Below are 26,327 nucleotides of genomic sequence, written 5' to 3'. Positions count from 1 at the left end.
TGAGCTATGACCAGTTATATAGAGATGTATACCCGGCAATGTCCTGATTTTGTGCATTAGAAAGGCTGGTAGTGTTCTGCATAGTAAGATTGTATTCATCAGGCTTTGTTGCCAGTTCATACACCTACTTGGTTTTGAATCTGACATGTCAGGGAACGATAGCAAGCAAACATTTTTTTTTCCCTTTTACTATCGTGCAACATCGGAATTGTTTTGTGCATCTTTCATACTCTAAAGTGGTTCACTATGTGATTAAGTCATTAGTAGTTTGGCCCTTCAACCATCACCTCTCCAGTTCAGTGCATGTGTGCCCACTTCACCATTTGGCTGGAATTAGTCTAATTGCTGGTTTCTATTATTAGAAAATCTTTCCTGACTGAGGCTCCCTATTGATGTTTTGCTGTGCTGGCTTTTCACTCTAACCAGCAGGCAAATACAGTTGGAATGAGCAGCGGGATTGTGGTGTGTCTCTTATCTAAAGCTCTTTATCTTATGAACGCATCCGTCCTCAAATGCAAATGAACCCTGTTCTGCCATAAACACAACGGAAAATGTTCCAAGTTGCTTCAATTTAAAGGTAAAGTACCCTTAGTGTTAATGTTCTCAGGAGTCACAGCAGTATCACTATCCATGTAGGAGCCAGTGACTCAAAGCTGAAATTGTTTTCTTGCTAGTTTTTTTTAAACAGACATTTAGTTACTCAGTGTCGTTCTCTAGACCTTCCAGTTTTTAACTTGCCCTAGCGGTTTGAAAATGCCAGATTTTTTTAGAACGGAGCACATTGGCACCAGAGAGTGCAACATTACAGGATACAGTTGGTAGAGGGTATGAATTTACATGCTTTTCAGGAAGAGGGTTCCAAAGCTGCTGGACATAAAACCGCTTCAATCAGTATGTCTTCTTTGGCTGTCTTCCCTCAGTGTGCCTTTGTGGCCTCAGAGTGGGTGGCAGAGGACACTTGCTGTGCTTCACGAGTACACTTTCAGTGTCAGCTGAGGGGCATGTCTGCCTGGATCTACCATCACACTCTGTCATTTCAATTTAATGATGTTTGTTTTAATCCATCTGTAATCGGGGCAGCAAATGCACCTAAAAATATTAAAATGTCTGTTACACACCACAGTTCTCTTTATATAAGCTTTGCAAAGGTGTGGTTCCACCACCCTTATGTACATTTGTGTTTTTTTAACAATATTATAAGCACCTCTGTTACCTTGCATTAAGCGCATTGGGACTGTTTAATGCTTTCACTGTGTGCCAAGAGAATTTGGCTTTAACATAGGTGTAGCAACTGAGGAAAATAACAAAGCTGTATCATGCAATACTGTTCTTAATGTGCTCTAATGAACTGTGTAAGTGTACTATGAGGGCATTATTGTTTTTCATTTTTGTGCATCTGCAAAATACACATTTTGTTTCCAGTGCAAGAGGAAATTGAAACTTGGAGATGGCAAGTTAATAAAATAAAAATCAGACTAATAAAATTCCAAATTGTGATTGCGACTCTGAAGTTGAAAATCGAGTATGAGATGCATTTGTAAGTGCATTCTCATCCTTCGCTTTCTTTTTTCAGGGGGGGAAAAAGGCCCCGCATATGACCTTCCTCCATTAGCTAGCATAAAAAGGCTCTTCCGTGAGCTGTGCTTAATGGAGAAGTAATGCACTGCAAATATTTAAAAAACGCTGTGTAGAGCAGTGTTGAGATCATCTCGGATGCAAATTCCTAGGTAACAAGGCTGATGTAATATCAACTGGTGTCTGGGTGTAAACACTGTGTCCTGCAGGAGTTGAAAGGCATCGTACTGTGGTGCGCCGAGCAACTGAATTTGTGTAACTGATGCTAATTGAACCAAAGTGGTATTGGCCAGCTCTAACAGCTGCACTCATTGCCTGCTTTTCCTGACACATGCATAGAGCAGAAAAACACTGAGGTCTTGACCGCCAGAGTGTAAGGCCCTGAATAATAAACCAAATTTAATGGCCAAATGTTGTGGTTTAGTATATGTGGAGAGGCAGCACTCAGCTCACAGAAAAGAGGCAGCTCAGAGAAGGAAAGTGTTTAGTGTCTGAAATCTGGAAGTGTGATTTTATGAGTTGCAGTAGTCGTTAGAGTGAGCCCAGTCTCACTTCATTCCTAATACAGGGTTCAAACACATGGTTTCTGCACAGTGTTCATGACCATTTCAGGACAGAGCATCTGCTTTCACGGAACAGGCACAAACATGGTTATAATAGAGCTCAGCAGGTATGAAACTGTTTTGACCTTTTGCCTTGCCCTTAAGCCATCCCTCTTAATCCCAAATCTGCATTGAAAATTAATGGGTATAAACTCCCTTATCCCCTTGCAGTTTACGACACGACAGCTTCTAAGCACAGAAAGAATGAGCCTCATGGTTTAAACCTGCAGTTTTTCAAGATCCTCCATGATACAGAGCCAGTTATTGTAACTTTATCTTCCGGGATGTATTTTAATGTTTGTTTACGTTTGTCACAGACGACAAAAACATTTAACCATGCATGTTACCCCCTGTGTCTATCAGATTTTGATCAAATATGCAAAATGGCATTAAAAAGCAACAAACAAGTTTTTGAACCAGCATTTGATGTTTTGAATTCCTCTCAGTATAATGTGTCAAGAAGTGTTTTTGCAGGTATGAATGCAAGACCAAGTAAAGGTTCAGTAAAGAAACACATGCTGTGCTGGTTTTAGTGTTCTCCAGCATGTCTAAAAGCATATATAAATATTCTAATTTGGCACGGTTTATTAAAACACACCAGACCAACTCTTTCTATTGGCCATAAGCATGGTATATTAAAAAGCATTCAGTATACAAATGTGCCTAGAGATCACATGCTCTGAGGTAATTGCTCTTTTCAGGAAGGAAATGTTTGGAAAATACCCATATAAATTGAAATTATCTGGGGATCCTGGCAAGTAAAGTGATTTAATTTATGTAATATAAACCCATCAATATTCCATGAAGTCCTGTGCATACAAGAGGAGAGCATAGTAACTGTTTATATTACCAGACACTGAAGGGAGAAAAGCACTTCACAATTCATGACTTGTGAAAATGAAACTTGATCCTAGGTTAAAATGGGGATCATTGCCTGCCTGAAACAACATTACTTTTGAAAATTGTCTTAATTTTAAGCTTTTTATGGTGTACACATTTAAAAAAAACTATCTGTGGAAAAACTTTACTTTCACTGGTATAGGTTTAAACTTGTAATTGAGATTTAGGGTATAGCATTCACAAAGTAATTTTTTTATGTCCGATAAAATAAGTATAGTTCATGCGCTTATCATAGATAAACCCAAACATTTTTTAAGTGAACTTAAAATTCTCCGAATGCAATCCGTACAGTTTGTTGAAATACAAAATAAAAATTGTCCTGAAAAAAATCTAATCCACCAGATAGAGCAGAGAGAAGCAGTTTTGAGGATAAAATTGACTCTTGGCATCTACAGTCTAAAAAGTAAGTGACAGAAAAAGCCATTTTGTGTCGGCAATCACATATTGCAGGTGCTTGTTCTTTAAGATCCTTTTATCTTTAAATGTTTTTAATGACGCACTTTTCGGGGGTAGACATCTGCCTTGATATCTTTATTTTGATGTGACATCATGATTATATTTGATTTCTGTCAACATGATTGCAAGAAAAGAGAGCCTAAAATGTAAATCTTTCTCACTCTGAAGTTTCTTATATTCATTTTTCTGTTCACATATTCACTTATTTTACAGGTCACACAGATAACACAGATGCTGTGCATAGCACAGATGCTGAAGATGGATGAGATTAATTGTAGATACAAAAACAAGTTTATTAGGAAATGTACATTGCTTATAGGATGAAATTATAAAAAGTATAAGTATAAGCACAAAGTACAGAGAATGTAGCAGAAGAGTGTTAAGTCACTGGCTGAGTATAAAAGCTGGGACTGAACAGATTTGTCTATTCTTGTGTGTGAAAAGTATGTTGCAGAGAGTAGTCAGTGATGACCCATCGGTGATGTGAAATACAATGATCAGTGAACTGGAATATGATTTTAGAATATGTTCATTCAATTAATTTAAATTTTAGTTGGGTCTTATCGAGCTTCAAACAAGATTTGATGAAAGGGTGACCTCGGTGTTGCAGTTTTTTTCCTTTTTTTATTTATACAACAGTTGTTATCAGTAAGAAGTGCTAGAAGATAGCCAGTCCCAAAGTCTTGTGCTACAGTTTCAGGACTGATCTAAGACGGTACTTTGTTCTTTGAGTAATCTGATAAAAAAAATTCGGAACGAAACACTGTGTTGAGTTAGCCAGTGCTTTTGAGAATTTTAAATACATTGATCAGGTCTCCTTGTGGCCTTTTCCTTTTGTATTAGGTGACCATAATTGAACACAGTATTCTAATACTGTATAGGTAAATAACAGTATATATCCTAACATTGGCTGCTTTTTGGATTGTTTCTGCACTTTGTATTAATTAGAAAATGAAGTGAACATAACTTCCTGAGCTGTTTTCATTGGTAATATCTTCAAGCTAATTGTTTTCTTTTCATATGTATAGTTTGTTTTGCTGCCTGCATGCAATACTCTGCATTTTTCTATTTTAAATATGATTGCACTAGATATTTGCCCAGTTTTGGAGTTTTTCTAACTTTTCTTGAAATTTCTTTTGTAGCTTTTTCAATGTTTGGCAATCCCCCTATCTTGGTTTAATCTACAAACTTAGACTGCTAACCATATGAGATTTTAGGTCATTGATTTAAATTGTGGAATTGTCCTAATACAGATACCTATTGTGCTCTAATAAATGCAACATCCCCATTTTGAGTATTCACCCCTATCTGTATTCTCAGTTTTCCAGCCATTAACCACTCCTTTATCCAAACAATGAATTAATCTTTTTAGGAACGTTAGTCCTCTGCAACTTTACCATGATGTCCTCTGTCTATATCCATTACTGCCGATGTTAAGTTGCTTCTTCAAAAGGAAACTTTAGCAAGACCCGTACATTATAAATACAGACCTAAATATCCCCTGAACGTACTTTGAAGATTACACAAGAAAAACAGTAAGAGGAAGTCCATTTTAGGATAAAGACCTACAAAAATGTATTCCATATTGTGCTCTACAGTACATATGATTATTTCCCTTAATGTCCCATGAATTCCACTGCAGATTTATTGGAAATCTAATTTGCAGGGAGGACAGATGAGCACTAGATAAAATGGCTGAGTGTAAAGGCATCTCTAAAATTAAGAGATCACAAAATTAATTGGTTTTCTTTCGAATCCATCACAGTTCAGCTAATGAGGGCCTTTTTTAAGTAGGTCTCCTGGCAAGATGATGGGAACTGTCTGGCAAAGCAATACTGTTTCTTCAAGATGGTGTTGTAGGAAAAATGACATAAATAAACAATGCAATCTGACATGCAATTCATGCTGTTATTACCTGGCATAATGCCCAACAACAGAGCTAGATTTCCATTTGTTTTGGTGACTGAAAACCCTTACAGCAGAGTGAAAGCCCATGTTATCAGGTTATCAAAAGATATCATTTGCAGAAGCGATTTGTTTAGCAAGATTTCCACTGTAGCAAAAACATTTCTAACATTAGCAAGAAATAACTAAAATGCCTCTTGGATGTTTCTTTGTATAGAATACAAAAGCCTGAAAGATGGCTTACTTCATATTGAGATTAGACTTTTTTTACATAAAGCCCAATATGTTTTCTTTCCTAGGAAGTCTCCTGCCAGCTCCATTTGTTATGTCTGCAGTCTAAATAAAATTGTTGGTGAAATAGGTGTTAACATAGAATTGATTTGCCTTTACGTTCTGATGCTATCCCTGAAACTGTCACTGTAAGGCTGTCTCTGTCCTTCAGCAGATCTGCACAACCAAAGTCCAAGCACAGTTGATCTGATGTGACGAGATAATAGTATAACTGATAAACTCTTAACAGAAACCGATTGGAAGACAGGACAGGGACTAAATGGTCTTTGTGATACTTTATGATGAATCAAAGTAGCAGCAACATGTTGCAGCCCATGCAAAAACACTGAGCCACACATGTAGCAACACAGAGCAACACTCATAGCATACCAAGCAGAATCCACAACACGGACCAGAGGAACTAGAAGTCATGTTTCATTGGTTTCAGAACAGTTTTTGTTTTTATCTTTGGTTGTGTGCTTCTGTGCATACTACAGAATAATATAGTATAGAAATTCTTATTTATGCATAACATCTCTTAGTTTTGTACTGTATATCTGTCAAAAGTCTTCTTTTTATACACAAATCAGATTCTATATTTTATTTAGGATTTTTTCAGGCCTTTTCTAGTGGTTACCATGGTAGTAATACTAAGGTCTGACAATACTTTGGCATCTGTCCAATAGTGTATTGCTTTAGGATTAATCATGCTGGTTTGCACAGCGTTTATAATGGTCCTGTCAGATTTGTGAAACTAAAATGAAGGGTGGGTCTTGTCAGCATTGGTCTTGGTACTGAGACCTCTGTAACCTCCTTTCCCTAGTCTCTTGAAGCATAATAAATCTGTATAACTTTAATGTGTCATATCCACTGTGTAACTTTGGAAACATTTTTGCTACCTGAATAATCCAGTTTAACAGATAAGATCACACCCTGCAATAGAGAATTTGGTTGCAGACTTCTCCCTCTTGTGGTGTGTAATAGGCAGATCAAATCAGGAAGTCCTGTTGAAGGTTTTATGAGGTATAGTGCAAAAGGCTTGAGTCCCTTTTTTCCAGCAGTGATTAGAATCCATGTCTAAAGTAACAGGAGGCACAAGACTGAATACTAAATCTCCTGAAATTCCCTCATTCTCATCTTTATGCACAGTTTCAGTTTCACAGTGACCAAATGTGTTCATATTTGCCTTGTGTTCTTTTTCATTTCACATAGGCAAACCCAGAGGCTTGCAGTGGGTTATTGACATCACCATCGCCTACCCCAAAGCCAAGCCAATAGATATCCAGACATGGATTCTTGGTTACAGACCGCCAGTAGTTACACATGTGCATTACAGGTAAGGCAGATCGGCAAGATTGTGTGCAGTCTTCTTCACTGTTTAGGGGTGGCAGAAAAAAAAAGTAAAAAGACCTTTAGCAGTTCCAGTGTATATAGTGTTTCATGTTTTCTATTATTCTGAGATGAATAGCTCAGAAAATAGCTTGAATGCTATATATATACATCCCAGAAAATAGCAAAATGCTGTGTGTATATTCTGTTTGATGTATCCTGTGATGTCTGCTGTTGGACAAATTAGCACACTTGCTATTGAGTAATTTCTAGTTTAATTATCTCTATCCAGTCTGACTCCTAAGCATATGTATTTCATCTTAATGTTTTTTGTTTTTGCAAATATGGAATATGTCAATGTTTGTTTCAGGGTTCTTTCAACACTGTGAGATTTTATGGGTTGTATTTTTTTATACTCTGAGTGACTATCTGAAAATCAACTTAATTTAAATTCCATTTATTCTTGTAATATCCCCTGAACCTCCTGAAAGCAGACTCGGAAGGAATAGCTAATATTCCGTCCCCACTGTAAAAACTGCCCATGCCTGTGATGACAGCAGAGAAACCAAGTGGTGTTGCATGAAGAAGCCTGTAGGGATTTGAACCCACTTGATGTAGACGCATATCTTGAGACTCCAAGTGACATTTGTCGTCAGGCTGCATGTAATTTCACATCCCACTGGTTTTATGAATAACTTTCTGAAGATTCCAAGCCACACACCTGCAGCATCACCGCGTCATCTTTTAATAAAGCATTAATGAACATTTGCCTCAGTAGTTCAGAATCCTTGAAAACATTTTTGTGTTATTGGAAGATGACAAGTAATTGTGCCTTGACAAGAGCTAAGCTTTCTAATTACATTCACAAAAGAAGCTCAACAGCACTCAGGGAGTGTTAAAGCATAAGCATTTTTTTTCATGGCTGTGCCAATGCGTTTGGCCATTGCCTTCATCAGAATAATGCAGATCTTTCTTTCAGGATACTCCTGATTTGCTACCTGACTTCTTTTGTGCAGGCTAGTTTTCGACTTCATGCATTTCAGAGATGTTGTGAAGCTGCTTTGCCTTTTCTTTTGCTTTGGAAGCCTTTAAAGTTAAAAAAAAAAACTGTATTGCAACTTTTTTGGTGTGTACTGTATAGTTATGAAGCAGTGTAATCATAGTGTACTGTATTAGCCAAGTACAGTTTTGTGATTGTTCGAAATTGTTGATATTAAACAGGCTTATCAGCAGTAACAGCCAACTTTTGATATGACATTTCTGATTTCCATCAAGCTTGGTTATAAACAGAAATAGCTGTGAAGTGCTATTTCTGTTTTTTAACACGTACAAAGGATTTTTTTAACACGTGCAAGTCTCCAGAAACACCTTTTATAGATTGGTTTTGCATACTCTCCTGCTAATGTACAGTGTGGTAACTAGTATATATCACAAGTAAATTACATTTTTCTTCATCTGAGAGTTATTGTTAAGCTCACCTAGATGGTTGTCCTTGCATTATAAATGGTTTGTCTGGCTGTGTCAGATGTCAGGCATTTGTTTTAAGAAAACCTACTGTTTATTCCTTCTGTTTGGTGGAATTTGCACCAAGTCTGAACTCTCAGACATGTAGCATTGTAGAATGATGGTAGCCTATATTACGTTACTACCTACTACAGCATTCCATATGCAGAGTTGTTGAATAGCAGTTTTCAATATGTTTACGTACTGAAAACAGTACAGTACAATATGTTGTTTTTTTATTGTTTTACCGGGATTATTGATGTTATTAAGGGAACCTTATTAAATTTAGGGTCCAATTCACCTTCTGACATGTAGAGAATCATCATAGTGGAGTCTTTCTGGACCCTATTTTTTCCCTTGCCTTTAAAGAATTAAGGCTAAAGACTCATTAAGATGGTAATTAAGCTTCGAGAGATCTGCGTCCGTTATGTCACACCTCTAAATTTTCTTCTTGAGTGCAACTCTCAAGGGCCTGATTCATTCCAAGGCTTCCTCGGTCTCATTGCTTATGATGAGCAGGCTAGAGCAAAGGGATGTAATGCTTATATTTAATTATATATGATATATTAATACGTTATAAAAATGCAATCTGCTAGCTAGCAAGAAAAAAAAAACATTCTTCTGACTACTCATTGCTATGTTTGTTCAAACACATATCAATTTACTCCAAAGCATATAGAACTGTTTCCTTTTTCTTGCACAAGCTGGAAACGGAAGCATGTTGTTTGTTATAGTTACCCAATGCACAATTATGACATACTGTATGTTTTGATATGTCTGGGTAAGCTACCCAGTTTCTAATTACCCAGAGATGATGGATTTTATTTGTTTTCTGAGATGTTTCACAAATAAAAGCTCTGATCATAAGAACAAAAAAATGCAAAGAACACGTATAAACCTAAAGCAGAAGAAAGTTGCTTCCACTTTTCTGTAGAAGTGAACAAACATGAAGTAACATTTTCCTGAGTTAAAATAAGTACCTTGTGTGACAGACCTTGCAGCTACATTATCACACCGTTGTCAACACACTAAAAGCCTCAGGACATATACTGTCTATGGTATTTTCTGTACAGCCATTTGAATATCATGTAATTTGGATCAACGGTGTTGAAATAATATTTCTTCATAATATTCACCATTCACTAGCATTTTCACCAGTAAATTTTAAAAACCACAAATAATAAACTTTATTTTATAAAGCGCCTTTAAAGGTGGCTTCTCAAAACGCTTTACAGGATGACAACAATAAATAAGAAGAATACACAAGATAAGACACAATTACAATTACAACAATACAACAATAACAATAGAGGAGACCGTGGAAGGTGGTACTAAGAAGAGCAAAGGGGTGAAGAATGGAACCAGTTAAGTAAAGGCTTTTCTGAAGAAGAGGGTTTTGAGTCTGGATTTGAAAGAGTTTAGAGAAGGTGACTCTCTGATATCCTTGGGCAAAGAGTTCCAGAGCTTGGGGGCATAGCAGGAGAAGGCTCTGTCACCCATACAATGTAGATGCGCTTGGGGGACAGTAAGGAGGGCAGAATTTGAAGAGCGGAGGTTGCGAGGTGGGGAGTAGGGTGATAATAGTTCAGACAGGTATTGAGGTGCAAAAAAAAAACATTTCTGTAGATTAAGATCTGGCCTACCCTTGGCTCTAAAGCACAGTTTACAGCACTAAAGTTATAATTGTGTGAGGCATAGTTTATGTAACCTTTTACTTTCTGCAGAACTTTATTTTGTGTTGAGGTTTCTGCTGCAAAAATGTGAAGGTGAAATAAACCAATTTAGCGTCTTTTTAAAATTCTTTTCAAAACTGTTCACCCCCATATGCCAAGTGTATACATTTCAGCTGAGTTACTGTGGGGACATTTCTGACGGAGCATTTGCTACAGAATGTGGCATTTCAACCACCAGAATTAAGTCACAACCTAACCCGAGTAATCAAGTCTTAACTGCTATATCTAAAAAGTTAAACCCTGCTTATTAAAGACCCATTTGCTATCTCAAGGCTACCTTACAAACAGACCCCCCCCAAAAAAACAGAGGGATACAAATAAGATGAATATTGTCTCAGCTTTTTTATTTCCAAGGTTACTTATGCAGTCTGTATTTCTCTTAAAAACAGTTTGACTATTTTGAAATATTCAAACTACTCTTAGTAGTTTCATTTGGAACATGTTGTGAAGTAGCCAAGACTCTTTCTGTCACAATGCTTCTGGTCTCCAACACCTCCTTGTCCAGACAAGAGTGAGCACAGTACAGATGAGTCATATACCACTACTTTGGAAGAAATCTTCCAAGGTGTACATGAACAGACTCATTTTTAAGCTTACAAACTAAATAAAACAGGCTTTCAGAACCTGGATAAAGTACTAGAGCAAAATGTGAGATTAATGCAAACAAGAAAAACCTGCATATTAGTAATGCTGAAGTAATTCAGCAGGCTTACATAGAGACTCTACAGACGTAGATGTTCTTTGGAAATGAAAACATGCACATATAGGTCCTGTAAAGTAATTTAAACTGTAGCAAAGTGTTTAGAGGAGTTTGTTGGAATCTGAAAAAAAGCAGATAAAGAATGATTTGTGTCAAAGCCAGTTTCAATGCTCTTCCGCAAAGCCATTTTCCCTATGAGGCAACTCAAGAGATAAAGGAGACCAGTTCATGAATGGAATCAAGAATGCAAGCAAGACAGTGGGCCACACTGAAGAAACATCCACCCATTTTCTAACTGCTTCATCCAATTTGGAAAGCCTTTCCCAGCAAGCAACGGGCACAAATAACCCAGAGCCCTAGTATTGCAAGAGAGCAATGCTAACCACTGTGCCACCATCCCACCCCTAAAGAAGCATATTTCAACCAATTTTATAAATGTTTAACAGCAAGCATCCTTGGATGAGGTGCCCTGTTCTTCTCTATTAAGATGCTGTGTGTATTGACTGTGGTAAAAACTTTGCCTTTGTTACAAAGATGAAAAGATAAATAAAGATAATGTCTTGAGTAAACCAGATACTGAAATTAAACAGAACACATGAAAGCCGAGCTGCCGACTTTATTTAAAAAGACTGTTCCTTATTTAGAAATGAGTTTAATTAAATAATGGCTGAGTGCGTGGTTTACTTTGACAGTTGATCCTGATAAGGTTTAGTGAGGAGCCCAGTTGTAATTATGTAAGGGCACTGTGTTTGTGTTAAGTGTCTTTGAAGAAGAGTGTGATCTGGTGTTCTAGTGTTGCTTGCATTTGAGGCTTGTCACTGGCAGGAGTGTTCTTCCAGGAAATGAGGGTAATCCAGTATTCATTAATACGTAATGTAATGCAGCTAGCATATGATATGATATGATGTGTGTAATTTACAGAATTCAGCTTGCTGCTGTGTACAGTATGTGACATACAGACCATCTGCTCCATCCATTGATCTTGCTTGTGAAATTCCAGTTTTAATTTAGATTACTTAATAACACTACGTTCCGTCCATCTCTTTTAACAGGATACCACATGATATTTATTAGAACTCTCTCAAAAACAAGAATGCTGTATTGACCTGTAAAATAGCTTTTGAGGGTAGCTTGGTATGATGGTCAGGATCATAAGTCCCGTGTTCCTTTTGTATGTTATCTGATAAAGAAAGTCCTGTAGCATCTCCAATACAATCACAAGGGGGTCTCACAACACAAAAAAGGATATGTAGAACAGCTTTAATCATATGTTAAGAATTATATTAAAAATACAGGTTGGCATCGCTTTGAACTCTTTAAAACTAAGAACAGGAGGGACTGCTTGACACACAGGGGTGTGAGAGAATGGAACAACCTACAAAGCCGATGCCCTGGCTGATGACAGCCTAGAATACTTGGTTTCAGTGCCCAATATGGATGGGCTAGATGGGCCGAATCCATTAAATTGATTACAGCAAGAGAGCAGAAGTGGCTCACCTTTTTCCAACAAATGCTCCCTGAAAACAGGAACAATTAAATGGGTTCCTGAAAGAATGTCTGTGTATTTTTTTCATTAACCTTATCTATTGAATCTTTTTTGACCTTCTTAAAGAAGCGCACATTTGAGCAATTGCCCGACCCCTCCGAGATCTCACCAGTAAATGTTTTAATGGGAAGTACATAAAGCAGTTCCATAGGAAAATATTCTTTTCACTTTTTTCAGTATTTTTTTTCAAAACTGGAATAACCAAACTGAATACTTCCAGGGTACGATATGATACAGTAAAAGTTACAAAAACTGGACAGAAAAAATAAGATGTTGATTGCAAAAGTATTTAGACCTGCAAACTCCGTATTTGCTTGAAGCACCTTTGGCAGCTTTTTCTTTTTGAGTAAGTCTCTATCAACTTATAACACCAGACTGGTGCAGTTTTTGCACATCCGTCTAGGCAGATGTACTCCGTTCTCATAAGGATTCGAGGCGGGTCTGGCCACTGAATGACTTATTCTTAAGTCACTCTAGTGTAATTTCAGCCTTGCGATTTGGATCACTGTCTCTAAAATTCCTGCCTTGCAGCCATTCTTTACCAGCATGCTGCAGAACAGGTAGAGAAGTAAGGAATTCCTTCACCTGTTGAACTGAGAGGGAATTTAGGAAGTCTAATTGAACAGATCGAAGACTGAGGCTCTATGGAGCTGATGCTTTAAGTTGCTTTTTTTCCCCCTCATTTTTAGTACATTTTAATATGTGCAAAAATCATGAATCAAGAAGCATGCCAGGGTGACAACAGTGGAGTAAACTGGAGTTTTGTGAGTTATAAACAGAACTGTATTTTCCAACAAAATCGTGGTCATGAACTGAAACATACAGTTTGTGAGCCGTGTTTGAAAACACTACTTAAAATCTTTGTTTAGTTAAGGTGCTCAGGACAAGATGTCACCATTTTATTTTCCGGCTGGCTTCCTGGATTGTTATGAACATATTTAAGGAATAAATATGGTGAGTGGTAACGTGCCACACAATTCCATTGAGAGATCTTAGGGGGAGGCTTCTTTTGTCTCCCTCTACAGCATGAAGTTGCTTATCTGTAAAAAACTGTGCAGTAAACGTGCCTGTGATATAACCACCATTGTGGATAAACACCATCGCCTCCACTCCTTCTTGCTCTCATGAAGAATGTGCATCCCATACATTTTGACTTAGTAATGTAATATCTGGTAAATGTAAAACTCTTAATTATTAACTTTGATTCATGCACTTAAGTAAATATTTTTTATAGTTTTCTTGTTAGCTTGTTTTAATGTACAGTAAATATAAAGGTATCTTAATTTTGAACTTTTTTAGACTGCTTAGATTTTTATCACAATTTGGAATTCATTTTAATTGTACCATTTCGGTAGTAGACAAACTAAAATGTATACTGTTTCTAATATATATAATGGCAGTTGTGTGTCACTGACAATTCTGTGCATCGGAGCTCACTATTTTAAGCTTTCGAAGCAGTCCTTCTACAGTAGCTGCTGTGTAGTAACTAGGTCTTCTGTCAGGCTCTTACAAGATGGGCAGATTGTAAGATTGGTTTTGAAACTTTTAACACATCAAAGATTTAAGCTGCTCTCTGCTAAAGCATTTTGCCTTTAATCATTTATGTGTAAAGACATTATTATCATACCCGTGTCCCCAACATGGTGTAGTAGCTGCCTCTGAAGTCTGAAATAAACATTGTCAAAGGATGGAAGGCAGTCATGCTTCTGGAGCATATTCAGTAATCCTTGTGTTGCACTGCACTTTGGTTTTTAATTCTCCACCTGGTAATTCAACAATTGCTTGTATTCACTGTAAGGAATACCAGATGTTTTACTGCTTTTTATTCTGTTAGCTTTTATTAAACTTCCAGCTTTTTTTAACGTTGTTTTTAATCATCATCATCAGGCATGATGTAGTAAATGTACGACTATATTAGGGCAGGTCATATTAGTCAAAGATCCGATCAAGTTACTCTACTGTTACTAAGATAACTTCTGTAAAGAGTCGTTTGAATCCTATATAATTTAATATATACCTGAGATATATATATATATATGGTATTCTAGTATATGCATGTTTGATGAGCTCTCATCATTTACTGAAAGATGACACAATTCCTCAAAGTGGAATGAGCACTTGGTCTTGTCTCTTTCAATCACATCTGCTGTCCTTCACTCACTGTGAAGTGAAAACGGCCAGGAACAGCCTGAATATAACAGTTTTCTCAACAACAAAAAGGGACAGCGGCTGTATCCCTACATTCATACCTAAATACACTGTACATCGTTCCTTTTTAGTTAGCATGTACAGTATCGATAGTGCCTTTTCAAAGATTTTTTGCTCCAGGGAAAATGTTGCCCTCTAGTATTGCAAGAATAATGAATATGAAATCAAGCAGAAGGCAATGTAGCTATTATGTTGCACATTTTTCACAAAGTGTTCAGAAAACAATGAATTATTGTTTATGGATTAAAAAGGGTAAAATTGGAATTGGACCAGGAGATCTACTTTCATGAGTCTTTTATTTACCTTGACTTGTTTGCACAATTTAGCAATGTGGATCCGTCATAGTTTACAAACTGTGGTTACCTGGATTATTACAGAACCATTTGCCTTAAAGAAGCCAGAGTATTAGGTTAACAGCATGGCTAGGTAGCTTGCTCCATACTTCCACAACCCTTAGAATAATGAAGTGCAAAGGTTTATGAAGATTAAAGGTCAGCAGCCTCCATCGTCATCATGGGAGTTTTATCTCTCCCTTTTGAAGTATTCTGCATGCAGTTTTTTATTTAATAAGCCCCCAGATTTACACCTGCACAGATTAGAGTTATCAAGCAATAGTTTTCACATCCCACTGTGCCACCATGGCCAGCCCACTTCCTTTTAGATAAACAGGGCTTGTACTCCGTGACATTTTCAGACCCTCCTGGTGCTTGTGGACCTCATTTGGGAATTATAATATTCTGTTAACCATTTATGGTTAATTATTAATGCTACTGGTTGATAAAGGCATCATCCGTGTCTGATAACATCCTGCTGGTTTGTCTATGCTTGCAATGGACTTTGTCCTCCAGCATCACCAGCTCCTTAGGTTAAGTGGGTTCATGGAAAGGGATGAAACAGCCATCTTGTTCATTAGCAGTCAGTGACTTGCTGAAGGGGGTTTGGATGAATTGAGTGTTCCTCTGCATTTCTGTTTGATTTTAAACTCAAAGTTGCTAAGCCATGGCAGAGTTTTACACTGTCTAGATTTCAGAAGAGGGTGACATCACTTCTGTAGCTATTAGTCCCGCTGAGACATCCACTTGTGTACTAAAGGTGAAAACCATGCCTGAAACAACGCCTGCATCGGGAGAAATCTCCCTTCATCTCCCTTGCTCTGAGACCTATTACCCTTTGGGAAAATTATGTGTATTTAATTTAATCATCTGTTACATATTGTGATCATCTGTCGAAGACGTAGAGAAAACACTTTCCAGAACCCTCTCGCAAAGTCCTGGTGAACATCATTAACAGAGAAAGCTTTTATCTGTACTGCCATCTACCCTATTTCATTTAAATAGCAGTTTGAAATGATTAGCAACAGGCAATTTTTGCGTTACTTATTTACAGTATGTAACCGTCACAGTGACGAGTGACACAAAGTTAACTGAACTACCTTGAAGCTATTCCATTGTTTACCAAGATATGTGTGGCTGCCAATATTATTATCCTGCTACTCAAGTTACTCAGATACATATTTTTTGCTACCCTTGTGCCTGGCATTTGAAATGGTAAACAAACTTCTTATTGATTTCAACGATAAGTAAAGTGAACAAACAGGACCCATGTGTTGCTCAGCTCAGAGACCTGAGGGTACTGTTGCTGCCAGCAGTGTCTTCCTAGAGCTGCTACTATGCCAGGGAGCTGTGTTCCACAAATCTAATGTAACTTGGCGTTTACCATTTACAGAGGGTCATTTTGTCCCAGTATTATGATGGCAAGGGTTGTTTTTTGACACCGATTGCTTTAGTGTTTAATTCCAGCTGTTCAGCTGCCCTTTTATGTTAACAGCACACAGCCCATCCATCCTTAAAAAAACTTGTACAGCCTGCATCTTGTTACTTCTGTTTTTTTTTTCAGGTCTGCTCAGCTAAGAGACCTTGTTTCAATTTTTACATTTAAATCAAATCATCAAGCTGATGAGGACATGGCATTTCAATGTACAGTAATGGTTTTATGTCTACAGGGACCTAGGTATTATTATTTAGCATTAATAATGAGGCAGTGGTGTAAATCAATTTTTCTCACTGCACTCTGCTGCCACTTGCGAATTGTCTGCTGGAAAGGTGCTCAAGTTGCCAAATAGATGTGAATCTCAGGGTGCCAGGTCAGCCCTGTGAGGCAGGTGGGCAGGCCCCTGCCTGCTCCTGACGAATGGCATGCCACACTTATCCAACAGATGACAGCAGCATGCAGGGTTGGGCCACTACCATTTTTAAACAAACACATGGCATTACCATGAATGGTTAGCCTGATGAAGTTAATGATTATCTTGCAGGGTTTCTCCCTAATCAAACCCACTGTGGTAATGTGTTTTTGACTTAAGAGTTCCTGTTATTTTACTTAATGGATTGCCCTTGACTTATTCTTGTGATGGCAGTTGTTATTCTCCCGAAAGAAGAAAACAGGCTTGTTTCTCCTCCATGGGTTTTGTAAAGGTCTCGGGGGGGGGGAGAAAGTATTACTTAATAGTTCAGTGCAAAAAAAAAAAACAACAACAAGATGACAACAACAACATTGTCATCTAGATAAAGATCATTCCTTTGCATTTTATTTTTAAAAAAAGACTGATCCAACAGGAATCTCCTCCTGAAATGTCAGATCCGCTTTTTAAATAAAATATCATACAATGAAATGTGACTTTTTAACTCCACCAGCACAGGGATGAGTATCATTGTAGGGAAAAATGAATCTGAGTGCTCATTTTAGTTGAAATAGGATGTTAAAATAAAAGGCCGGCAGGTTCACATATCTCTGATCGATACAGTACAAGATTTATGCAGTGTGTCCACAAGAAATGGATAATATTCTAACTTTTGCAGTCATTTTAAAAGTTATTTCATTTTGCGGCACAGTATGAATTGGCTAAGGCGCTATTTAGTCCAGAAGGCCAATCTGTGAAAGTCATTAGAAAGGTTGCATTTTGTAGTAAACAATGATACTTTTTATTGTATGTTTTTTAGTTCGTCTGAGGGGGTCTGTTTTGAAATGTTTGTGGTTTTTGTTAAGTGTCTTAAAAAACTGAAAAAAACACTAGAAAAATGTATAGCTTTCTCTTTTTGTTGAACAGTTTTGATAACTTGATGATATGACTTTGGCTTGTCTGCATATTTTTAGATCATTGTGTCAGATTGCTTTGTTTCAACCTTTATACAAACTCTACTTCATTTGTGAACTTCATTGTCATTCCCAGTTGTAATGCACTGTAGAGCTCATGTTGTTTTACGTGGCTGTGAATGTAGTGGGTAAAACCGTATTTGAACTTGCATCTGCTTGTAGATGTGAATCTTACCTCTTAAGTAGCCTGTGCTCACCTGTGAAAGGTTCCCTTTGCCTCAAAAGCCAGGAAAATATAGGATCTACTGTGTATTACTTTTGAGATTCAGTTCTATCGGCTGGTACGTCATAGACGTTACATTATTAATAAGTCGTAGTTATCCGAGTCAGTGCTTGCCCAAAACATCAGAATCCCAAGGGTTTCTCCAGTACACACACTTTTGTTGTTATTTATATTAATCTATTTTTTTGCAGGGGAAATTACATTTGTACCCATTTATACAGAGGGATGTTTTACAGTCACAATCCGAGTAAATAATCATGCTCAAGTATCGAACAGCGGGTGTTCCCTTGGGCTTGAACCTACAACCTTGCAGTTATGAACTAAGAGTCCTGACTGCTCCTTCAATCTGCTGCCCTAAGGCACAGATTGAATCCGTAGAGTCGAGCTATTTCTGTTTGCAGTCCGTGCTGTGACATTAATCATAAAAACATAGGAACTTAAAGGCTGCTTGACCCATGTAGCCTGTTTGGTAGTGTACTCCAGTCTCCAGGTTTCCCCAGCTAATGACAGTTTCCTTAATTCTGCTGACGTCAGGTTGAAACTACCGAACTTGTCAAGGTATCATCACCCAGGGACTCCTGACTTCCTGGGTGCCAGTAAATGTGTAGTTTTGTCTTTGAGAGCTGCGTTCGACGTTTATACTGCGGTAGACACTGAATTCCTCTGGGCAAACATTTTTCGCAGTCCAAGGCAATATTGAAGGCTAAATAATAAAAAGGCCTTTCAGGTATAAAAACATGTGATTTGTGAAATAGAGTGCTAGTGATTTTTCTTGAATGATACAGTAGTGTGTGTTTTATATATCCTTCATATTTAAAATTGTCTGTGTTCTAGCCTGTCTACTATATTGTTTATGTGGAGAAGATAGAAAGTAAGTAGCTCTGGTACACAGCTCTAGAAGGCCTGCTTCTGCAGTACTTATCGTGAATGTTTTCAAGTGTTGTGTCGCTGATTAGAATGAGCACATCAACAAAAAGTGTGAAGGGGCTATTTAATTAGTTACCATGGAGACCGGGGGAGATGAAACAACTTTGAACTTGGAAAGCCATAGCAGGCAGTCGGCTGGCTTTGTGTCCTTTAACAGTTGATTTGGGGCCAGACGAGTCTTGTGGGAGAGGCGAGAACCCACTGTAAAAAAAAAGGGGGGGGAAAAAAAGACTTCTGTCTCTGAACCGGCAGAGAAAGGATCAGCTGAATCTCTGCAACAGTATAAGAAAAGGGAGCCGCTCAAACAAGCTCACTGGCCTCTTCCATGTGGGTAGATTAATTTCACTCCAGTGAAAAAACAATGCACCAGTGTCTGGTTTTGGCTAGACCTCATTTTAGGTTTACAATCAAGTAAAGCATTCATAGGCAGTGACTCATTGCTTAAGAAATCATGATTTTGAGAAAAAGGAGAGACCTATATTTTTTAATTAAAATGTAATTGAATTGATAAAACTTGATCTCACACTGCAGATCTATAAATGTTTAATGGTGAACAAAATAGTGTCATATCCTTTTAATTTATAGTTTACATATGTTACGACTCAGTTGTAGTCCAACTCAATTAAGGCCCATACCGAGTTGTCCTGACCTCTTTTCCAGGATATATCTTTTACATTTTAAGAAAAAGACTCGAGTATAAGATTTGTTGCAGAGCTGGTTTGCTGTTGTTTTAATGGGGCACACCACTCCAATAAGAAATTCTTATTGGCCTGTTCTCACAGGTCATTGCCTTTGCCCTTTTAAATAACATCCTTTTCCAGCGTTGACATTTAAGACATTTAATACTTACTGCAGTGATGAGTAAGATCCGAAATGGGATTTTTTCCCCCTCATCTTAGCCCTTATCGATTGCTGATCGCAAAAAAATGCGCAGAATGGCAGGGTATTCCAGTGACCACATATACAGAGATAGGGCTGTTTTAAATGGTTTTGCTTAGATTTGATATTAAAAATCTTTTTTTTTCTTTTTCGTGAGTTTCCCAATTTGGGAAATCTGATGTCTGAGCAGCTTGTTTCAAGACTCCCCTAAGCCTTTGGGGAATAAAAAACACCTCTTGATCTCACTTCTAAATGCACTTTTCTGTTCCATTCTGAACAAGTGCATTGAAGCTGCATAGGCCCTTGGGGATTTTGAAAACAAGAATCAGATCCCCTTGCAGTCTTCTCTGTTCAGGATAAAAAAGGTTATTTTTCCTTGTCAGTCTAGGAAATTCCTTTAAGCCCATTTTCCATCAGTTGGTCAGGCTGCAGAGGGTGGCAAGGCATTCCCCATTGCATTCTGGGGGATGTGGTTCAGGCATGATCAGCCTCTTCTGCAGTAGTGGACAAACCAGTATTTAACCCCCCCCGTCATTTTTCTGTTCACAAATTGCAATATAATCCCGGTGAAATCTACAGTGTAAGTGGCAGATTTCGTCTGTTGGCGAGCTGTATGGGAGGGTTTCAAGTTTACATTCCCTACTCTGCCAAGTGGGTTACTATGGAAACTCCTTTGTGCCTCTGTGGTTTTGCTCCAGAGCTTGATTACACCAGAAAGGAGTACATTTTCTTTAAACAACTGTTAATGCATTTCACTGTCTGTCCCTATCCTGGAATATTTCTGTTGGTGCTTGAGGCACTTGAAACTGTCCATGCTTGTTAGTGATAAACTGAATAGTCATATGAGACTGTTATTCAAAGGAGGTTAGCTTGGTATGCTAAATGTACATTTTAACATTTGTAGAATGGTTATAAAACACTAACAATGTGATGACTTTAAACTAAGCATGAGATGACTGTGACACTAGAATAAAAAACATTAGGTTGGATTTCTACATGTGGGGAAAATCTACAGAGGAAATGAATTGAAATTGCCTGTAAAACATTTTTTAAAGAAGGACTTTATGATCCTTGGAGATGGAACAACAGTTTTCAGTAGTTTTTAGATATTTAGGATGTGAATAAACCAGCTTGCTTGTATTTAAAATTATCTGTCATATAATCATGAATTATAAACAGACTTGCAGTCTTTTTGTTAATATATTTTATAGTGCAACTGAAACCTTTGTGAAATTCTGGCCTTTTATTCTAAAGGGATATGTTAATTTGCGTATTTGACCCAGCTCTCCATATTAAAGCACTTAGCAATTTAAAATGACTAAACCTAATAATAAAGCTGTAATACATTCACCTCTTATTTCCAAGGATGTGACTGTTAATGTGACTGAATTCCATGGTTCGAGGCATCTTTAATATGAGAAAGACGTGTACAGTTATCAGTTGTATTTTTAAATGAAGAGTCTCTCCAACCTTAAGTCAGAACGAGAATGCAATTAGCAAGTGAACTCATTTGAGGTTTTCACAAGGATGAAGAGCATTGAGGTGCTAGAATTCCTTAGTTTTATGTGCTTTGTACAGTTATGCATATTCATGGGAAAATTTCTGTTAATGGAGTAAACATTAGAACCACTACAGTTACTTGTATAAGAGATTACTTTTTAAGTTTCGCCACTGGGTGGAAATTTTTTTTAAACGTCATTGGTTTCAAAATTTCCCCCAACTCTGCAGTAATTTAAAAAAGGTATTCCTTACACAAGTAACTTGTAAATCTAATGTATGGCTTTTTAAAAGTAGCTTTCTCCAACATTGTGAGGGTAAAAGAAAATGCCTGTAAAAGAAACATTCAATTTTCCAAATTTGAGAAACTAGGCTACCTCTTATGGCTTGATGGTGGGTCCCACAGGTTGTATTGTGCCCATCACAAACCTAAACATATTTGAAGGTTTTCAGAAGCTTTGTATGAACATTGTTCCGTGTGTTCTGGGGGTTTACCGAGTGATTTTTCCTCTTTATTAAAATAAAAGTCAATGTCCATTGCAACATGTGCTTACTCCTTCGATGGAGATGTGTTGCACTGTGGGAAACAGGCCCCAGTTCTTGTAGTTGCATCCTTCTGCGAATGTTGAGACTTCTGCAATGAGTTAATGAAGTTCTAACAGGAATGAAGTCTGATGTTTTGAAATTATGAGAGATAAGGAATTCTGTATGAGGGCTTGCCTCACAAAATTATATATAATTCCAAAGTGGTGGGATGGGTTAATGGAGTTCTGTTTCAGTTTTTCATGACAAACTTAAAGTTCTATCTGAAAGGTTAGACTACTATATTACTACTACTTTTCTTCTTTTTCTTCTTTTTATTATTGTTATCGCTATTATTATTGTTGTTGTTGTACTGATTTTGGAGGTTCTGGGATTTAAGTATTACACTGCTGAATGTTTGAAGGGAAGATTATTCAGTCTAAACTATCACAGAACGAGTAGTCTGGGCATCTGTGCCCTGGCTATCCTGTTTTCATTAGTATTAGTGCAGAGAAAGTCTGACTGTATGTCTTCACCATATTTACAGCCAAGGAGATTTTAAATAATGCTTATATTGCCCGCTGTTCTTGGTGATAGTCAACATCATGTAGATTGTAGATATGTGGCTTATAAAAATACCAAATGTTGTGGGTGTTGAATGACAGAGGAATTATTTGTGCCTTCAAGTATTTATGCCTGTTATGCCCACTTTGGAATAAAATGTGCTTGTTAACTCAAACATGTCATTATGTAGTCTGTGGGCCTCTTTGCAAGCAAGAAATAACAGTCACAGATAATATTTCCTCTTCCAATCATGGTCTTTGTCTTTACTCAGAGCACTACCATTGTTGATATAAAAACTTGGGGCAACTGTTATGTTAGGAGCTCTAAAAGAGTTTCCCTTCTGGTCTTTTGTTGTGGTGTGGTCCACTTGATGAAAAGCATTTGTTTGCTTTCAAATTATCAGAGGTATTCCTGTTTGTCACTGTCAACTCCTGGAACAGTGTGAAAGGCCTTGTAGTTCAAAGACCTTTCTTCCAGAGGTCCAGCAACAGAAAAAAAGTAATGAAAAGCAGACCATTGTCAGCCAAATACCAAAGCAAAAATCAAACTATTCATCTCTTTATTAGACGATATCTCTTAGGTTCTACTATTAAGACAGATTTTTAACCACAGGTGGAATGCATCCGAATATTAGTGTTTTTTCTGCTTAGTTGACAAACACTTAATTTTGAAGGAACAGCCCTTAGGTCATCTGCCTGGCAATGTTTCACACAAAAAGAAACTTGATTTCGGTTTACATGGTCATCGTTGGATCTCTTATACGTGGTAATGTTGCAGACTGAGAAGAATGAGAAGTGAGCCAGACCAAGGGGGGAATTAGAAAGCAGAAAACAATGATTGATTGCTGTGCCTGAAATGAGACGTGTCTGGTGGTGAGCTAGCCTGCTCGCTGTAGTGGGAGGTAGCAGGTAAGAGCGCACTGCTCTGTGAACAACAGACTGATGGGAGCACTCAGACACTGAGATGGGCAGAGGAGATGTAGAAATCTCGTGAGGATTCGACCGGAAGCATTGGTTGCTAAGAGGTGGCCTTGACAGGTAAATGGGAAAAGGCTTTTGTCTGGAGGCAGTGAGACGATAACTGTGTGTTAATGGAGTCACAGTTGAGATAACCAATAAAGGTACTGACTTCATCATATTGGCATTCTTTTTTTAATAGGGCATTTATCTTCAATGGTGCTGCTCTAATCACTGCACCTGTCTGTTATGTAGGGGGTGGCCTGTCCTTGAGTTTCTTTTTTTCAGCCCTTCACTCATTGGAGAAGGAAAATGCTGAAAGCAATGTTGATATGTTTGAGAAATTTTGAAGAATGGCAAAAATAAGAAAAGCCCATTTCTTTTGGCTGATTCAAAGGTTTTTTTTCTTTTCCCTGTGCAGTGGATAGGGTGTATGTTTCTGTTTGCTGCTCTGTATTAACCACCCAGGGCTGGGACTGAAACAACAGACCTATGATCCTTGATGTTTGTCAGCAGATTTTTAAGTTCTAGACTAAATACCTATGTAATCAGTGGTGGATTTGGAATTAATGATGCTGTCAAGACCTTCTGCCCTGAGTACTGCTTGCTTGGTTGACAAGTCACAAAACTAAACTTCTGCTGTTTGACATTGAACCACAATGCACGAGGATACAATGCACAGACACAATAACCCAGAAGGAGCACTTAACAACCATGTTATGGATGTGATTCCAGAAATATTTAATGTGTTTTTAAATTGGGCTCTGCACTACACTGGCATCCTGAGAAAAAATGATTTTGGGAATTCCCCCCTTCAAATGTCTATGGACTAAATCGTTGGTTAAGAGGAAGGATTTCTCCATTGCTCACCCTTGCTTTAAGAATCAATCAAAGAGTGACACTCGTAATTTTATGTCTTCCTGTGTATACATTCTTTGTTTGGGATTAATCTCAAACTTAGCTTCAGAAAGCTATATACAACTTTATATAGGAATAATTTCTTCATCCATGTCACAAGCAGATTTTACTGTAATAAATATTTGGTTTGGTTAGTAATAATAGACGTTCAGTCTTGTTTTATTAAAACATTTTGGAATTAATATTAAAAATCCTTTGATTTCAGGTGCATTGACTAAATTAGAATGATGCAATTTTTATTATTAACCATGCATTCATTGTGTAAGTGCATGCATTGTTTTAAGGAATTGAATGATCTGACTTATTTTGGTTTTGAACTGAACTAACTTGAACAATTTGAGATTTCAATTTTATTGTTGTCCAGTTTCTAGGTTTGGATGGTTTGACACGTAGGTACTTACTGTAGTTGGATGTTGGCTAAAAGCCCTTTGAATTTTATATATAACTTTATGATTTTATCTCTTGTATCCTACTGGACAGTTTGTTATTAAAAACTAATGAGTATCACTTTAAGGAAAATGCCTTAAAATCTGTATGTTTAAGACAAAATATTTAACACACAAGTTTGAATTCTTTCCAGTTCTAAGATGCATAGAAGAAGAAAATGTTCAGTATGTCTGCAGTGCAGTGCTGGATGAAAACATTGATTCTCCTTATGTCTTGAGAAATGGCAGCTGAAGGCAGGTCATCCCAAAGTGCTCTTTTCCTTTGTCCATCCTGATCACAGCTGGGTGTTATCACCATGCACCTCTTTCAGCTGAAGACATCCGGCCAAGCTTCACAAAAGCAACCAATTACGAGATCTTAGCAAGAGACTTTGAGGTTATAAGGCATCTTCTTAAACAGCTCATTTGTTTAACTAAAAAGGATCCTGTTTCCATCTCATTTAGAATTGCTTGATAAATTATTTAATGAGCATTTTTCTAGTCTCCACAGGTTGTTGTCCTCAGCTAACCTATAAATGAGCGTTGATTAAAACAAAAGGACCATCATCTCTATACTGTCTGCTTACAAATAAATCTTTGAGCATGTTCTGTTCAAAATAATGATTGCAATTGTGTGAATTGATTTGTTACAGGCATTTATATTTGTTTGTTTTTTTTGTTTTGCTCCAAAATATTAGATGCGGGTGTAACCAGGTTATCCGGGGAATAGTGCCTCATGCAGGCGGGTTGTTGGATCCTTGCTACCAGCTTGCAGGACTCCAGACGTGTGCTCTGGAATCCCTCCCATGTTTTTTTCTAAGCTGCCAGTCCTTAGGGGGACCTGCTAGACATCACTGCAGCCTGGCAGCTTAGACACTGTGATGAAGACACTGTCTGGGAGTCCCCCATTGGGCTTTATGGGAGTTGTAGTTCTTAAGCCAACACTAAATCTGTGACCAATTATAGCACGTTTTATACCCGGCTTCCCTGTGATTGAAGTTAACCTGTCTGTTTTGGCAGGCACTGTTAAGTATTAGCTAATACATGGCAGGGTTAAGTATTAAGCCAGCAATTTTTTTGTAACTTAACCATGTTTTTTCTTTTTCAATAAGACTTTGGCCTCATCTGTATTTTATCCAGAACTTTCTATATTTGGCTTGTTGGTTAACTAGTGGGGTTAGACCACAAGAACAGAAAGTTTATAGACTTAATTAGAACTTGGTATTTATATCCATAAAATCTCCCTGGACCTCATCAGCAACATCCTCTTAGGGCTTCAGTGTTTCCTCAATGATACCACTTGTTCATCTGGGGTGGTCTGTTAAGTAGAAAGACACCATAGCTTGAACGTCTAAGAGAAATGCAGAACAAGTGTTGCCTAAGGGGAATGGATATACAGTATCATGTGTACTGTCCTCATCTAGCTCAGACTTTGTGATCTCTGGCTCTTAATAATGCCTCCTGAAGTTAATCTTCTTACCTGAATGGGATATTGATAACCTTGCACTTTATACAACAATAAGCCATTTAGCATAA

At 37.6% G+C, this 26,327-nt stretch overlaps 1 protein-coding gene across 5 annotated transcripts in view; it reads left to right on the top strand.

Moving 5' to 3' along the window:
- lpgat1 (lysophosphatidylglycerol acyltransferase 1) overlaps positions 1–26,327 on the top strand; it is a 77,389-nt gene that overhangs the window by 36,748 nt on the left and 14,314 nt on the right. For all 5 annotated transcript variants that reach the window (XM_088625482.1, XM_088625480.1, XM_088625481.1 and 2 more), the window contains one exon: positions 6,921–7,044. In XM_088625482.1, coding sequence (XP_088481608.1) covers positions 6,921–7,044 — 124 coding nt within the window. The remainder of the gene's footprint in view (positions 1–6,920; positions 7,045–26,327) is intronic.

This window comes from Lepisosteus platostomus, chromosome 3 (assembly GCF_059453375.1).
Source record: "Lepisosteus platostomus isolate fLepPlt1 chromosome 3, fLepPlt1.hap1, whole genome shotgun sequence".
NCBI classification, from domain to species: domain Eukaryota; kingdom Metazoa; phylum Chordata; class Actinopteri; order Semionotiformes; family Lepisosteidae; genus Lepisosteus; species Lepisosteus platostomus.
The sequence above is the reverse complement of the archived record's forward strand: the minus strand, read 5'-3'. Positions and strand labels throughout refer to the sequence as shown.